General features: G+C 42.8%; 1 protein-coding gene across 1 annotated transcript in view; it reads right to left on the reverse strand.

The window, feature by feature from the left end:
* The window catches only part of ARMC2 (armadillo repeat containing 2), a 170,576-nt gene that overhangs the window by 40,891 nt on the left and 111,848 nt on the right, over positions 1-17,837 (reverse strand). Inside the window, 5 exon segments of the mRNA XM_037844639.1 lie at positions 3,594-3,754; positions 4,124-4,256; positions 6,591-6,704; positions 7,020-7,142; positions 14,669-14,987. Of these exon segments, the coding sequence (XP_037700567.1) occupies positions 3,594-3,754; positions 4,124-4,256; positions 6,591-6,704; positions 7,020-7,142; positions 14,669-14,987 (850 nt within the window).

Below are 17,837 nucleotides of genomic sequence, written 5' to 3' on the forward strand. Positions count from 1 at the left end.
ACTCTGGTGGGCACTCTTACACACAATATAGACAACACTTTTTAGATTCTAATGAATTGGAATAGCTAGCAGTAAATGCCTGAAACTATCGAACTACAACTCAGAACCCATGAATCTTGAAGATGATTGTATAAAATGTAGCTTATGAGGGGTGACAATGTGACTGGGCAAGCCATATGGACCACACTCCCCTTTGTCCAGTGTATGGATGAATGAGTAGAAAAACAGGGCCAAAAAAAAAAAAAAAAAGGGACCCAGTGTTCTTTTTTACTTTAATTGTTCTTTTTCACTTTAATTTTTATTCTTGTTATTTTTGTGTGTGTGGTAATGAAAATGTTCAAAAATTAATTTTGGTAATGAACCCACAACTATATAATGGTACTGTGAACAACTGAATGTACGCTTTGCATGACTACATGGTATGTGAAAATATCTCAATAAAAATGAATTTAAAAAAAAAAAGCCATTATCAAGAAAGTGGAAAGACAACCTACAGAATGGGGAGGGGCGGGGCGGGGGGAGAATATTTGGAAACCATATATCTGATAAGGGTTTAATATCTAGAAATATAAAGAATGCTTACAACTCAACAACAAAAAGACAAACAACCGAATTAAAAAATGGCCCCAGGATTTGCATAGACATTTCAAAGAATATACTCAAATGGCCAATAAGTACCTGAAAAGATGCCCAGTATCATTAGGCCATTAAAGAAATAAAAATTAAAACTACAATGAGATACCATTTCACATGCACTAGGATGACTATTATTAAAAAAAAAAAAAACAAAACTGAAAATAAGTATTGGTAAGCATGAGAAGAAATAGAAATCCTCAAACATTGTTGGTGGGAATGTAAAATGTGCAACTACTATGGAAAACAGTTTGGCAGTTCCTCAGAAAGTTAAACATAGAATTACTGTATCACCTGGCAATTCCATTCCTGGGTATTTACCAAAAGAACTGAAAGCAGAGACTCAGAAAGACATTTGTACACCAGTGCTCATTGCAGCATTATTCCCAATAGCCAAAAGGTGGAAGCAACCCCAGGGTCCATCAGTAGACGAATGAGGAAACAAAATGAGGACATCCATACAATGAAATATTATTCAGCTATAAAAGAGCTACAACATGAATGAACCTTGAAGATATCATGTTGAGTGAAATAAGCCAGACACAAAGGGACAAATATTGTGATTTCTCTCAAATGAAATACTTAGAAATAAGCAAATTCATAGAGACAAAAAGCAAAACAGTGGTTACCAGAGGTGTGGAGAAGGAGGAATGGGGAGTTACTGCTAAATAAGTATGAGTTTTGCTTTTGGATAATGAGAATAGTCTGGAGATAGTGGTGGATGTTACACAGTACTGTCAAGGCACTTCATGTCAAATAATTTTCCACTTAAATCGGTTTAAATGATATTATGTTGTATATATTTTACCACAATAAAAAGTAAATAAATAAAAAGTTTTTAAAGTATATAGCAATGTAAACTCTAAACCTCAGTTAAAAATAATGTATCAATATTGGTTCATCAATTGTAACAAATGTACCACATTAATATAAGATGTTACTAATAGGGAAAACAGAGCTGAGGAGAAAGCAGGTATATGGGAACTCTCTGTTTTATCTGCTCAATTTTCTGTAAACCTAAAACTGCTTAAAAAAAAAATATATATATATATATATGTATGTGTGTGTGTGTGTGTGTGTATCACTATTAAATCAGAGGTACCATTATTGTTAGTCGGTCCACAAGCCTCAGTCTAGTACCTAGCTTGTATGAGGCAATATCCGTTCCCTAAAGTGGCTCACCTGAATTGGGGAAATAAGATTAAACTTACAAAACAACAATGCAGGAGAATTTACACAGTTCATGATTAGCTGCTGTATAAACAGTATAGATTTCTCTGTGATTAGACTATGACTGTGCGCTTGAAAAGCTACTTGAGAAGGACCTGCAAGAACACACAGCACCACCCATTTGGATGGGCACCTGCCAAGGCACAGAGGTTGGGAAACACGAATAGAAGCCCAAGCCGGCTATGAGGGAAAGTTGAGGGAGTGGAGTAGAAGGCACAGGCCCACCACTACGAAGTGTCTGCCAGGTGCCCTGCCCCCTGCTGAGAGCCTGGCCACGCCCACACCCCTTCTGAGCAGGCTTTGTTCCACCCGCCCCCCCCTTCCCTGCTATTTCTAGCTCCAGATATAGGTGCCAAAGGTAGCCATAGAGAGCCAGCTCCAGAGCTGGCTGCAGAGACAACTCCTGCCTAAGACAAGAAAACCCTTCACCAACAGGAAAGAAACTGAATTGGGGCCATACAGGAAAGTGCACTGACACAGAAGAGATCCAGAGACACTCATGGAGTGCAACAAGAAGTAGTTGAAGCCATGACCAACCAAGCAGATGCCTAAGGAAGGAGAGGACATTTTCCATAACGGAAGGTGCTTAAGGAGCAGAGATGGCCAACTGGGGTCTCTGGAATGGGAGAGCACATCTCTCTCTCTCTCTCTGAGAGCACATCTCTCTCTCTCTTTCTCTCTCTCTCTCTCTCTCTCTAACATCTTGTTAGAACACGGAGTTCACAAAGCACCTGAACACTCATATTTTGAGAATGTGCTGTGCCGGGCACCGTGCTACACTTTTTCTACACATCTGCGTGTTTAATCATCTTAATCCCACAAGATCATCAAGCACTACCCCCATCTTAGAAATGAGAAAACATAAATTTAGAGAGGTTAAGCCCAAGTTGGAAACACTTGTAAGTAATGACGTCAGGGCTTGAACTCAGAGCAGTCGGACGGCAAGCCTTCTGGTCATCATCTTGACTTGGAGATCAAAGGCAGGCTCCAAGAGAGTCTCCTGTCCAAATCAGCACCAGCGAGAGTCGGGTCTGAACCTGTGTATTCTGAGTCACTCTAAGCCTTTCCACACTACCTCGTCCATTCCATGTAGTGGCTGGGCAGTGCTAAGTTTCCTCTCCTCCATTTTGGGAAAAGGATTATTGAAAACACTCAACTCAATTACTGACCCAAATCATTGCTTTTAGACCTAAACTAAGTTGGAAAAGAAACTTTTTTTAGTACAATAAACTATCCTTTTCCCCTTGCTTTGTATCAGTGAGTCCCTACCTTTCAAAGATAAGGACCCCCCACACTAATGTCTAATAATTCACAGCTAACATGATAATACTGCTGCTAAATAAAATGTATGAATTCATTTTAAAAGCATGACAATTCAGAGTAGCTTTTAGGCATATTTTCTCAATCACAATAGTGTCTATATACTTTTAAATTACAGCATCACCTTTATGTTATGATCTTATATTTGGGCAATCTATAGGAAATGAAAAAAAAAAAAATCATAGAAGGAACCCTAACAGTATCCAATGAGTTTTAAGTCTTTGTATCCCCATTGTAAGTAACAGTAGAGATGCTTCTTTCAGATACTTCCAAATTATAATAATCTTTAACATGCTCTTGTTGCTGGTAGAAATAGATCCAATGCATACCAATCTTTATCCATATGGATCACAGAAAAACTTTTTCTCTCACTTTGACAAAATGCACAGACTCGTGCTCAGTAGTCTTACCTAAAAATGATGACAACAGGACTGATAGTGTGTTGGTGTCTTCAAGTCCAAAGCAGGATGAAGCATTAGTGATATTTTCACTGTAGTTCCATAAAGTTTTGCAAACCAAGCAGGCCAGCTGCCAGTCGGTTGGACCAAAATCTCTTAAACAGTCTACTAACCTGGGTTAATAAAGTCAAATTGAGAAGTTAGGTCAGAAATTGTCTGTAATTTTTATATTTTAGCACGATAATGATTTCCCTTTCATGATATTTAATGTACATTACATATAATTCAGTGATCATTTAAAATAATTTCATATCTAAGAATTTAAGTAGCTATAAAGTAACAATTAGCTCCTTCTGAATTATTTTGAGTGTGCGGTGGAACCTAAATTCCCTCTTTAGCCCTCTTCAGGGCTTCCAAATGTCGAAATATAAATTACAAAATGGAAAGCTCTACATGACAAGGAATGACTAAAGTGTGAGTCAAACTCCTTAGCAAACTGTGTCCTCTGAATCCTGAGTTAGGACTTCATGCTTGAAACTTACTTTTTAATGCCGCCTCCGTCTTTTAGGATGGCACATTTGTCTTTATCCACGGTGAGATTTAGGAGAACACCACAGGCAGAAAAGCAAATGTCCTGATGCTTGGCATCCAGCAGTGCTATCATGAACTTGTGTACTGGGAAGGCAGAGGACAAATGCGGACCAGTGAAATCTCAGGGTTTCCAGATATATCTCGTCTTACAAAGGGCAAAGGGAAAATGGAGAGTGACTTGCCAAACTGGGAACCTTGTTAGTGAACTTAACCCCTTTTTCCTAAGGCTCTACCATTGCCCAGCAGTGGGTTCCCCAGCAGCCCGTACTCCCAGAGCCCACCCCTAAAGGTCCTCTGTCTCCAGATACTGTTCTGTCTGCTCCAGGCAGCATCTCCCTCTCCAGGGCAATGATTGAAAACCTGCAGGTGGAAAGGAGGAACTGCGGACTTCCAGCCACTAAGGTGACATTCTTGTTCTCTAGGGTCGTTTTGAGCCCCCAGCAGCAATTCTCTTTAAATACACAGCCCTGGGGGTGTGTAGGTTCCTGCTGAAATCTTCCCTGAAGTCTTCCTGGGCCACCACTTGCAAGGGTAGACTTGCTCAGAGAGCTGGAAGTTGACTTGCAGCCCAGTAGGACATCTAGAACAGGGGTTGTCTCTGGTCTCAGGTTCCCAGCTTCTGGGGACTCATTTCCTTTACTCCTGAGAAGAGGAACTGGGAACTGTTTGTCTTATCTCTAGTTCCTGCAGCAGGGGCTGGGCAGAGGAGTGGGGGGAGGTGGGTACAGGGTGTGCTCAGGCCTCCCCCTGTTCTACGACACCTGAGAGGGGACCACCCTGTTCTGGCCCTGGCCCTACTGATACATTGGGCCATGAGCTTGGCAAAGGCTACATCACACAGTAGGTGTTTTTCAGAGGGTAAAGAAGGTACACCAAACTGTTTACACTTACCTCTGCAGTTGTGAGACAGTTTGATTCTTCTCCTTTTTAAAATATCTGTACTATCTAAGTTTTCTATCATGAACATGGACACTTTTTTCTCTTACATGAAATATTTGGTTAGTATAAACACTGTGTATGCACCATCCAGTTTAAGAAAGAAAACATTCCAGATCAAATTATTTGTTTTTGTGGCTCCCTCCCCAATCTTGTTCACCCCCCTCTCCCTCCCCAGGTATCCCAGGTCTTAAATGTGGAGCTGATCATTTCCAAGTACCAATTATATTTTATACTTATACCATTGCCACATGAGCACATATACTTGAACAATACCTGAGATTGTTTTGCATGTTTTTAAACTTCTATTAATGGCATTATTGTGTAAATATATCACCTGCTCTTTTGCCTCTAGATTATGTTTTGAAGTTTATCCATGTTGATACATGAACCTCTAGTTCATTTATTTTAATTGCTGTAGAACATTTCGTTTTATGAATATACCATAATATGTTTATCCTCTTGCTTGTTGATGGACATTTAGGTTGTTGCCAGTTTTTGCTATTATGAGCAGTGCGTTAATGAACACTGTGCCAGTTTGAATGTATTTATGTCCCCCCAAATGCCATTATCTTTGATGTAATCTTGTGTGGGCAGACATATCAGTGTTAATTAGATTGCAATTCTTTGAGCGTTTCCATGGTGATGCACCCCACCCAACTGTGGGTGATGACTCTGATTGGATAATTTCCATGGAGGTGTTGGCCCGCCCATTCAGGGTGGGTCTGAATTAAATTACTGGAGCACTATATAAGCTCAGGCAGAAGGAGCAAGCTGCTACAGCCAAGAGGGACACTCTGAAGAACACCCAGAAGCTGAGAGAGGAACTGCAGTTTGAAGACCACCATTGAAAGCAGACCCATGCTCCGGAAAAGCTGAGAGAGGACAAATACCCCAAGTGCAACTAAGAGTGACATTTTTGAGGAACTGCAGCCTAGAGAGGAACGTCCTGGGAGAAAGCCATTTTGAAACCAGAACTTTGGAGCAGAACCAGCCACGTGCCTTCCCAGCTAACAGAGGTTTTCCGGACACCACTGGCCATCCTCCAGTGAAGGTACCCGATTGCTGATGTGTTACCTTGGACACTTTATGGCCTTAAGACTGTAACTGTGTAACCAAATAAACCCCCTTTTATAAAAGCCAATCCATCTCTGGTGTTTTGCATTCTGGCAGCGTTAGCAACCTAGAACAAACATGAAGGAGAATGTTTCTTGAGTCCATTCCCATGGGTGGAAATCATGGGCCTACATCACTTGTTTCCCTCAAACATATGTGCACACACCACGTCTGAACTCAGAAGGCCACTCGCCAGAGAAAGAGGAGCATCCTGAGCCAAGAGCTGTGCATACAGAACAAAATATAAAGCTCTACATGTCTCGAACAGAAACAAGTATCACACTGTAAAGACCCAAGCTCTGAAGCCACTTAGCTAACTATTGGCAAGAAGTACATGTTTAGGAATGTTAAGTGTTATTAGCTCACCATTTTTCTGCACAATGAAATCGCAGATATCATGGTACTGGGAGAGATTTCCAAAAACACGTACAGCTTCCAGGATTCCATCCATGTTGTTACTCATGAGAACTTTTAAGAGCACTGGGTTTGGATACCAAAGAAAATCAGTGAATTTAAGTTTTAATTTATAAGACTATTAGAAACCAGTATAACACCAAATACAACTTAAAACTTAAAAATGATAAAATACAAACTGGAAAGGACTTCAGCAAGAAGACTAAGAAAGTAATATTTCCCCATACAGAGAATTTAGACTTTTTTCTTAGAATCAAATCCAGCTCTAAAATATTGGCACCAGAAGTCAGAACATATTAATGCCTCCAGTTCTGTGTTTAGTTAATAAAATAAAAACCTTAAACAAGCATTCATTTACCCAAACCCAACTCTGAGCCTTACATTTAGCAATACATAGCTTTTTATCTTGAATTACGGAATTCTTCACTTGGTAGTAAGATAGATTGTTGATTGTTGCTATAGCATTGATCACCAGCTCCTCACAATCGTCAATTGACTTGTATTCTGAAAAAAAGTGAAGATAAAGGGGTCAAATCTCACCGCAAGGGCAGCAGGGGACAAGCTACTTTTCCAAGCGAGACTACGGGGGCTCTGGCAGCACCCTTCGTTGCTTTGTTTCCGCAGCTGTCCCTGCAGGGAAAGCCACCAGAGGGCACTGGGATGGCTCCCCCCAGGGCAAGGAGAACGCTCTCAGCCTCTCCAGGAGGTCTGCAGTACAGTGAAGGGGCCAAAGTGCAAGAGGTCCCTTGGATCTCTAATCTCTGCCCTGACCTCAGGCTCTCCTGGGGGCTCCACCCTGGGAGTCTGGGCCCAGTGCCCCACACCCCCAGCTCCATGCAGAATGATCCTGAAATCACAAGCCATCCATAACTCCTATGCACCCTGACTTCCAAACACACAGAATAAGATCACTTCTCACTACCTCCTAGTCCTCCTCCCTAGTCCAGTTCTCACCTCCTAACTGGCTTCTCCTCCTCCACTCTGCCTCCCTAAGTCTATCCTCAGCACCGCGATCCTTAAAAGCCAGGTAATGTTACTGGCTTCCTGGCCTCCACTGGCTCCCCACTGCACCTGGCTCACGGGCCCTGATGACTCCAGTCCTCATCTCTCCAACCTCATTCACTGCTCTGTCCTCTCAGCCCCCAACACCAACCACACTGGTCCCTTGCTTTTATGAACATGTCAAGCATGACCCTGGCTGAGGATCTTTACATTGCTATTCCTTCTGTCTAGAATTTTCTTCTGCCAGACATCCATGTGGCTCACTCCTCACTGCCTTCAAGTCATTGCTTAGAGGTTGCCTTAATGAAATGCTTTCCTTTACCACTCGGTATAAAATAGCTCCTGTTGTTCTCTTATCCCCTCACCCTGCTTTAATCTTCTCCATAGGACTTATGACCCCCTGACATCTTATATGTGTTTATTGTTTGTCTTCCACCCTTAACACGTAAGCTCTATGGTAACCTAAAATGTTCAGAATATATAACAAGGTTGAACGTAAAATGTTTGGAAATAGATACGGGGTGAGGGTAGCTCGTTATTGGGAATATAAGGAATAGTGCTGTATTGTAGGTGAATTTGGTTGAAAGGGGTTGTTTAGAGTCATGTATGTCACCAATTAACACTACAAATTTAAATAAGTTCTTGCATTAACTAGTATAAATGTATGACACTGGAAAAAAAAACAGTTGATAATAAATTGGTATGTGGGAAAAAAATACCTATTGCAAGCTATGGCCTATAGTTAACGGTAATACCTTAAATGCTTTCATCAACAGTAACTGGTGTACCACATCAATACTAGGGGTCAATAATAGGGGGAGATAAGAGATACAGGGTGTTTTGGGTTTTCTTTTCTGTATCTATCTGATAATTTTCTTTTTGAAGCAATGAAAATGTTCTAAAATTGAGTGTGATGATTACACAATTAAGTGATGATAGTGTGAGATACTGATTGTATACTTTGGATGGAACATATAATAAGTGAATATATCTCAATAAAATCTGCAAAAAAAAAAAAAAAAGTAAGTGCTATGAGGAAAAGGGATTGGTCTCTTTTGTTCATTGCTCCATTCCCAGCTCCTTGAACAGGGTCTGACACATAGTAGGTGCTCAAAAAATAGCTGCTCAACGTAAGCATGAACAAGTGAATGAACACATGAATGAACCGTTCAGTTTAGCGCTTACAATCCTTTATGACTTTGTCCCTGCCTTCTGATCAATCTCCAGACACCTCTTGAGAGCCGGCCGCGGTGCAGAAGCAGGGTAGATGCAGGGAGGCCGCTTCGGAGCCTACTGCGGTTTCCCAGATAACAGCAGCGTGGCTTAGACTCAAGTGATGGTGGAGATGGAGCAGAGTGGACAAACCAGAAAGACATTTAGGAAGGAAACTGAACGGTACTTGGTGAGGACTGATGTGGGGGCAGCCCCTGGCTTTCTGGCTTGCATAATTAGATGGGTGGAGATCACATTTTCTGAATCAAGGGCACAGGAAGAGGGCCAGGTGGGAGGGAAGATCCTGAGTATGGCCTGAGGTGCCTTTGAAAAACCCACAGGAGACAAGAGCAGGAGCTGGCGCTATGGGCCTGGCGGTCAGAGGAAGCCATGACTCTGTTTATACCGAACTACTTACAACAGCTTGCACGAGCCTCCAACCCTGCGCCCCCGACCCCGCATCCACTCACCCACCACCTGGCGAGCCTTCACACTCCAGCCCGCTGTGGCCTGCCTGGAAGGGAGGCTGCCTCAGCACCTGCACACACCTTTGGCCATGACTGGCTCACTGTGTTTTATTGTATGAGGAAGTGCCTTTTCCCTCTTCCATGAAGTCAAAGTTCCTCATGGAATAAGTGGGGCCGTGAGCTAAGTAAGAGGACCATACTAGCTCTTAAACTCCCTGATTTAATTATCTCCTTATTACCTTTTCACTAAAGAGAACAGTCTTTTTATAGCATACTATATTCAAAAGAAAATTCAGTCATTTTTATGCTACAGCAAGCCTAGACTGGCCCTCCAGCCGGTGGCCCTCCACCCCCTACCAGCGGCACAGGGCCCAGGACATGGTAGATGTTCAGTAAGTACCCAGAGAAAAGGCAATAAACAGGGTCCTAATTGCCTGTTTTAGTTTAGTTTAGTTTTAAATTTAAATCCATGGAAAGGGAATAAAGAACTGAATTATCTAGGACTTTGGTATGGATTCTACAGCAAGGAAATATTCTAGTGGCCTCAGGTTTCTAGGGGACCTATGAAGGAATCCCAATTGTTTTTGAGAGAAACAAGGGACACAAGGCCTCGGCAAGTGTCCCTGCTTGTTTTGGCTGGTGCTTCCACTTACAGGCTGGGTGTCTTTGTGCAAGACATTTCATCTCCTGGAGCCTCAGTTTCCTCAACTGTACAGTGAGGATAGCAACCGCAACTACTGTAGAGTTGTTATGAAGTTTAAATGCATTAATGTCTGTAAATGGCTTACAAGAGTGCATGGCATGTAGGAGGTGCTAAATAAATGTTTGTTGAAAGAACAGACAGAGTGACAGCTCACGGGGAGGGGCCTGGATGAATTTCCAACCCTTATGCAAGGAGAAGTCTGCAGTCCTGGTTCCCTCCACCACCACCATCCCCCCCACAGCAGGCTACACTAGTTCTTGGGCAGTGTTTTGGGATCTGGTTTGTTTTGTTTTGTTTTCCTTTTTCTTTTACTCTTGCTTCTTAGGAGAATTCATTGGCTTATCCACAAACTGATGTGTCATCAACTCCCATAGGACCTTTAGGCTGCAGGAATGGCACCTGGCACCTGGGGCAAGAGGGGAGACCCCTCCAGCCACTCAGCAGCTATCATGTGTAGTATTAAGCACTTTGCAGGCATTTAACCCCACAACCATGAATTATTAGTAATGCTTTAAATGCATTTGCAAGCATTTAAGCCCACAAGATTATATTCTCTAAATAATAATAAATAATTCTCCATAGGCACATCCTAATACACCATTTGCAGATGAGAACGTTAAAAACTTAAGAAGTTCAGAGCAGGCATCTGAACACAGGCCTGCCTGACTCCACAGCTGCTCTTTCCAAGGCACCCTGCTGAGGCCAAGGACACAGGGGTCACTGAGTGCCTGTTGAGCTTTGAGCCATATTCACTTCCAAAGAGCATGAGAGATCCACCTAGCCCCCTGGAACTGACTCATGGATGTAGGAGAATCCAGAATGTGGATCTTGCCTCTGCATTTGGGGGCCTGCTTAGAGGGCTGGTTCTTATTAAAAACAGTTTTGATTTTTAAAAGACCCTTTGCAACAAGTCTGGCCTGTCCTGGGGTACACGTGACACCTCTGGGAGAGGAGCAGGGCTGGGGAAGGTGGAAGGGTCTTTTCCACTTGGCTGGGGGAGGGGGCAGTGCAGCAGGAGCCATCAGATTGGGAGAAGGCACACTGGATGATAAATGGGTGCCAGCTGCTTTGACCTCAGGCCCCTTTTTTTTTTACAGTCAGTGGTCAGCATCCCAGACCTGGCACTGGCCTCAGGTTGCCTGTACCTGGCTGGGCCTGGCAGAGGGAGGTGGGAACTCTGAAGACTAGCTCCCTTCTCCCCAGATCTCAGCATCAGTCCACATGGAGGCAGATAAGCCAGGTAGGAAATCCAGAGCAGCAGGCCTAGGAGGGTTTAGTAGGGCTCAGAAAATTCACCCCAGCAGTTAAGGTGTGTAGGGGGAAGGTGGTGGTGGAGGAGCCTGTCAAGGGTGATCTTTACCCTCCTGTAAGCTTCTTTTGTGAGATAAAGTCTTCTGGGAGATAGAACAGAGAAAGGAGCCCTGCTTGCCCAAACAACTTCCCAAGGCGTGGTAGGCTGGTGAGCTCTGACCAATGGCCTCCTAGGATGAAGAGTTCCAATACCACAGAGATGGAAACATTTCTTAAAGGGAGGCCCTGGACCACCAGCATGAGGACCAGCCAGGGAGCTTCTGAAAATGCAGGTTCCTGGGCCCACACCTAACTCAGTGAATCACAATCTCTGAAGGTAGTGCCAGGAATCTGCATTTTTAACAAGCTCCCCGGATGATTCTTATGGGCAAGGAAATTTGAGAACCATTGGATTAGGGTTGCATTGGTCACTGAAGACTGAAGGAAGAAAAATACATTCCTCCTGAGTTCCAGAAACCTCAAGGGGTAATTGGAGAGAACTCACATGGGGAATCTGCAAAATGACCCAAGCAGAGCACCTACTGTCCTGGAGAAGTTGGTGTTGGGGGCACAGAAGGCCCCAAAGCCACCTAAGGACTCTGGCCAGGGAACTGAGCTAGGCCCTCTGGAGCAACCCTTTCATCTCTGGCCAAATCAGCTTCCCAGCCTTTTCTCCTGCCCCATAGCATCACCTTCTTGAGAATTAAAGGCAAATTACTGATTCCCACCTCGAGTTCATAGGCCGAAATGTAATTTCCAAGCTCATAAAATGTATTTACACCAGGGATTTTTCAGCTTCACGTGAGAATATTACCTATTGTGGGAGAGTCTAGGTCTACTCCTTAACTTGCCACTCACAATACTGTGCTCCTAGTCCTGGGGCAGGCGGGGTCCTCAGCCCCTTCTTGGTATATGTGGTTAGGTAAAGGGGTCCAGCCTGTAACACCTGAGCACTCATCCAGCGAATTTTAGACGTCTAGTTCTCACTGAGGCTGGCTGGCTCCCTGAAGCACTGATGCTCAACATGAGAAACACCTGGGGACAGGGAACCAGTTGAAAGGGAGATTCCAAGACTCTGGCTTTAGCATCCTGCAGAGCCGGTTTCCTGGAGAAGGCATTTTAACAAGTCCCAGGGCAGATGCTGAGCCACTGGTTCCCTTGCCCTGGATGGGGAAGCTCCACCCCAAAAGCTTGAGCATCGGAGGGCAGGGTAATGCTACAATCCAAAAGCTGCAAGGTTTGGAATTTTTACAGAAATTGAATTTCAAAAATGTCAAGGCCCACTTCTGGTAGCTCTGCTAATCAGGGAGGTAGGATGTACAACCCTACCTCTGCTTCCCACTGCAGAATAGCAACCAGGTGCCTCAACAGGGAACTCAAGGCCTTCCACAACAGGCCGCAACTGGCCTTTCTAGCTGTTCTCAGTGCCCTCGATTCCGGACTCAGAGACTGCTCCCTGCTCCTCCAGCACATGTTGCTTCCACCTAGAACAACATCCTCTCTCTCCCTGGCTTCCCCCCACTGCCATCCAAGCCCCACCCATCTCAAATGTCATTTTCCCCATTCGAATTCAACAGACATTTTCCAAGTATTTATTACTCTGCTAGGCTCTTTCAAGGAGAGAAGAGTGAATAAAAAATAGTTCCTGCCCTTCAAAGACCTACAGTGTGAGGTTGCTTTGTGGCCATGAAATGGATATAATCAGAACAACAACAGGATAAAACAAGAGAGGCAGCTGCTTCTAGTGAGGGTTACCTGTGGAGAAGCTGGACTTTGAGTCAAAGAGTTGGATTTGATGCTACAGGCCAAAGGTATTCCAGAAGGCTTTTGAGCAGAGCCGTATGTTAAGTGAGGCAGAGGGTAATGGCATGATTTGGAAGGTGAACCAAGGAGGGAAACCTGTAAGAAGAGATCCAGGAGTGGGGAGCAGCCAAGGCATGGAGGAAACTAGGGAAGTGGGGCAGCAGGGATGGAAAGAGATGACAGGCGTGAGTGGATTAAACACGCTAAGGGCAGGAAGGGTAGAAGAGAGGATGCTGAGGTTTGGCTGTGAAAGCCAGGAGGAGGAGCAGGTTTGTAAGCAATTAGGTTTTCAACATGTTGGGTCTGAATTGTCCACAGTGCAACTGGATACAGATTCTCATAGATGGTTTAATATGCAGTTGAGAGAGTTTAGGGGATGGAAGACTAAATGGAAGTTATCACCTGGAGGTAGTAAGTCATGGGGGCAGATCTCAGTCAAAATTAAGACTCCTTTCTTGAGACAGGCAACATGTAGAGCAGAGCAGCACGTGTTTGGGGCTCAGGCACTCTACCACTTACTAACTCAGGACCTATAAAGGTCACTTCATCTCACTGAGCCTGTTTCCTCATCAGTAAAATGGTGGCTGTTGTGAGGTAAGGAATGCAATGGTGCTTTTTAAACTATAAAGCTCCATCATAAAGTATGATGTCACCATTTACCCCCCCCACACACACACACACGAGGTGGGTTGGATGGCTCCTTCCCCTAAGCCTTCATGCCCAGTACGTGGCACCTTGTTTCTAGCACTTTCTAGAAGCTGTTCTTATCTGTGCATAGGACATAACCTCTACTATAAACAAGTTCCTTGGGAGCAGATACTACCCTATATTTTTTCAATCACCTGCAACACACAGCACAGGGCTGGTTATGCAATAAGGACTCAATAAATGGCTCTTTAAATCAAATATCAAAAAAGTTCACAGATTACCCCAAACACTATTTTTGTTAGGCCTCAAAGTTTCTTTCACAGCAATAAAATCGCTTACAGAGGCTGGCAAGTAGTGGCTAAGCTGAGCACGCTGAATTGCAGTTAATTTCCCTCCTTCGCCTGCAGGCAGGGGAGCTCCTGGGAAATGACAAGGCCAGAAATGTGGATGGGGAGGAAGCAGCAACCTGGGTGACTGGGCTGGAATTACAGAGAGCATCAAAACATGAAGAAAAAGAGAAATACATTTGAATCATGTATGCTAACCTGGGACAAACTTGGGACTTTTAACTCTTTGTAGTTAACTTGGTCAATTTTTGGTAATCTGATTGGTATCATGTTTTTTTAAAAAATTGATATATATTCACATACCATGAAATCCACCCTTTAAAAGCATATGATTCAGTGGGTCTGAGTAATAATTTATATTACTTTTTATTACTTTTTTCTTTTGGTCTTTTTGTTTGTTTGTTTGTAATCTATTACTTTTGAGGCAACTTTGAACAGAGGCTTTTCCTCTCCCACAGCTACAAAGACTGTTTAAAGTGAGCCAACTGTACTAATAAAAATCACACCGCACCCAAGCCAGGCTCCCAGCCGGTGTACCCTACAGCCAGCAGGCCTTACCCAGCATTGTGACAAGCAGGTCCACCACTTGCGGGTGGGCGGCCAGAGCCGGGCCGATGCCCGGGTGGATGGCTATGTTGGCGAGCACGCGGGTCAGCTTGATGAGCACGTCCTCCGCCTCGGACGGCTGCCTCTGCGGCTTGGGGGGCTCGTCTCTTTCACCCACCCATGTCACTGAATTCAGATCCTGTTCGTAGAATGTATGGAATAATGACAACAGAGTCTGGATGCTCCCTTTCTCCTTGGAAAACTGCTCACGAGCTCGGTTATTTTTCGCTGTCAGATTGCCAAGAATAAAAACAATACGAATGACTAAATCCTGCAATAAATAAAAGTCAAAGGGTTACAAGGGCAAAGGGGCTGGAACATGCTGTCAGAAAGAGTGCAGTATTTAATTTATTTCACAATTTAATTAATAATAAAGCGGAACACATCCGGCTTCTATTAACTTGTACAGTATTTGATTCCATTCCCATGATTGGTGCAACTTGACAGAGGAGATTAAAAGCACTTGGCAGCAATGAAAGAACAGAAACTGACTGATGCTATTAGCAAGGTCTATTAACTTCAGATCCTTCAACTGAAATTTTGGCTGGCCCCCTTTTGTTTTTTTCCCAGAGAACAATTAGTTGAGTGGGATATTATTACTAATAATATGTTACCTAAATTGGTACTAAGTTTTGAAACAAATAGATTTCTTGAGCATCCAAATCTTTTCCTAAAAGTTCACCTCTTGCTGAAGCTCTGTGTTCCTAAAAATCAGACATTTCATGCTAAGAAGATTGTATTTCAATTGGGGTTTCTTGACCTCGGCACTACTGACATTTTAGGCCTGATAATCCTGTTTCAGGGGCCGTTTGTACACCGTAGGATGCTTAGCAGCATCCCTGGCCTCTACCCAGTAGTTGTCACTAACACCTCCCCAGATGTGACAACTAAAAATATCTAAATGTTCCCTGGGGCTAAAATCACTGTCATACATATACCACTTTTAAACAGTGTCCGCCTTTCCTGACCAGGGTGGGTAATGTGAGTGAGAGTTTTGTAACTATTTGTTGAATTGTATTTAAATGTTTTATGTAATTTTCTGTATATAAACTACATTTCACAATAAAAAGCATTAAAAAAAAACCTAAGTGGAGAACATTTTAAAAATTAAACAAGATGCAAACAGAATTACTTTTTAGTTTGATGACAACCAACAGACAAATAAGGTCAGCCTTATCCAGAGTTGGTGACAGAGGTCACAGGGGAGGAGATTTTAAAGGAATATTTACTGAGGGGTACAATATGGCCTGGGTGCGTAATATGGACATCCGTGTTCCTTGAGGGAGATAGTAACTATTCAACAAATATTTTCTGGACCAATATTTTTTGTTTGTTTGTTTCAGGAATCTTTTATTTGCCCTTCAAATGTAGCATAAACCATCCTAAATATAGATATTTTCTTCACATGAAAATAAATCCTCTTTTCTCTATGCTTGGTATCTAGGCAGCTTCCAAACAACATTCTATCCTGGTTATTGCAGCTTCAGCAAGTAAATAAATGGAGACAAATACACAAAGCTAAATAAAGTTATAAATACATAATAATGCCCTTCCATTTTAGTTTTGTATTTTGAATAAACAGTTATTCCCCACAAAAATATCTGTATAAGTGCAAACTATGATTTCATTGGAGCTCGAATAAGGCCCATGTTTATGTGGCTAGTGCTAAGCTGCATTTTTATTTGGTTGTAGTTTGCACACAGCTAAAGCCTTTCTTTTTTTTTTTTTTTTTTTTTAATTTTATTGAGATTGTTCACATACCATAAAATCATCCAAAGCTCCAAAGTGCACAATCGGGATCAGACACCCAGGGAAGTGAATCTCCCTGGCAACGTGGAATATGACTCCCGGGGAGGAATGTAGACCCGGCATCGTGGGATGGAGAACATCTTCTTGACCAAAAGGGGGATGTGAAAGGAAATGAAATAAGCTTCAGTGGCAGAGAGATTCCAAAACGAGCCGAGAGATCACTCTGGTGGGCACTCTTACGCACACTTTAGACAACCTTTTTTAGGTTCTAAAGAATGGGGGTAGCTGGTGGTGGATACCTGAAACTATTAAACTACAACCCAGAACCCATGAATCTCGAAGACAGTTGTATAAAAATGTAGCTTATGAGGGGTGACAGTGGGATTGGGAATGCCATAAGGACCAAACTCCACTTTGTCTAGTTTATGGATGGATGTGTAGAAAAGTAGGGGGGGCAGACAAACAGACAAGGGTACCTAGTGTTCTTTTTTACTTCAGTTGCTCTTTTTCACTCTGATTGTTGTTCTTGTTATTTTTGTGTGTGTGCTGATGAAGGTGTCAGGGATTGATTTAGGTGATGAATGTACAACTATGTAATGGTACTGTAAACAATCGAAAGTACAATTTGTTTTGTATGACTGCGTGGTATGTGAATATATCTCAATAAAATGATGATTAAAAAAAAAAAAAAAAAACAAAGTGCACAATCAATTGCCCACAGTACCATCATACAGCTGTGCATCCATCACCACAATAAATTTTTTTTCAATTTTTAGAACATTTTCATTACTCCAGAAAAGAAATAAAGACAAAAAAGTCAAATCCTCCCATACCCCTGACAACGACCCCCTCCATTATTGACTCATAGTATTGCTATAGTACATTTGGTACTGTTGATGAAAGAATGTTAAAATATTACTAACTGTAGTACATGGTTTGCAATAGGTATATTTGTTCCCTATATACCCTTCTATTATTAACTTCTAGTTATAGTGTCATACATTTGTTCTAGTTCATGAAAGAGATTTCTAATATTTGTAGTTAATCACGGACATTGTCCACCACAAGATTCACTGTTTTATACATTCCCATCTTTTAATCTCCAACTTTCCTTCTGGTGACATAGGTGACTCTAAGCTTCCTCTTTCCACCACATTCACACACCATTCAGCACTGTTAATTATTCTCACAGTAACATGCTACCGTCACCTCTGCCTCTGGACCAATATTTATCATGCCAGGCACTGTACCATTTCACAGACAAGAAACTGAGGCTTAGAAAAGTTGCCCAGGTCACATGGCTAAGGAGGGGATGAGTCGGGATTTGAACCCAGAATCCTGAGTCTTTTCTGTGCTCTGCCTCCCACACAGG

Source organism: Choloepus didactylus, chromosome 7 (genome assembly GCF_015220235.1).
Source record: "Choloepus didactylus isolate mChoDid1 chromosome 7, mChoDid1.pri, whole genome shotgun sequence".
Taxonomy (NCBI): Eukaryota; Metazoa; Chordata; class Mammalia; order Pilosa; family Megalonychidae; genus Choloepus; species Choloepus didactylus.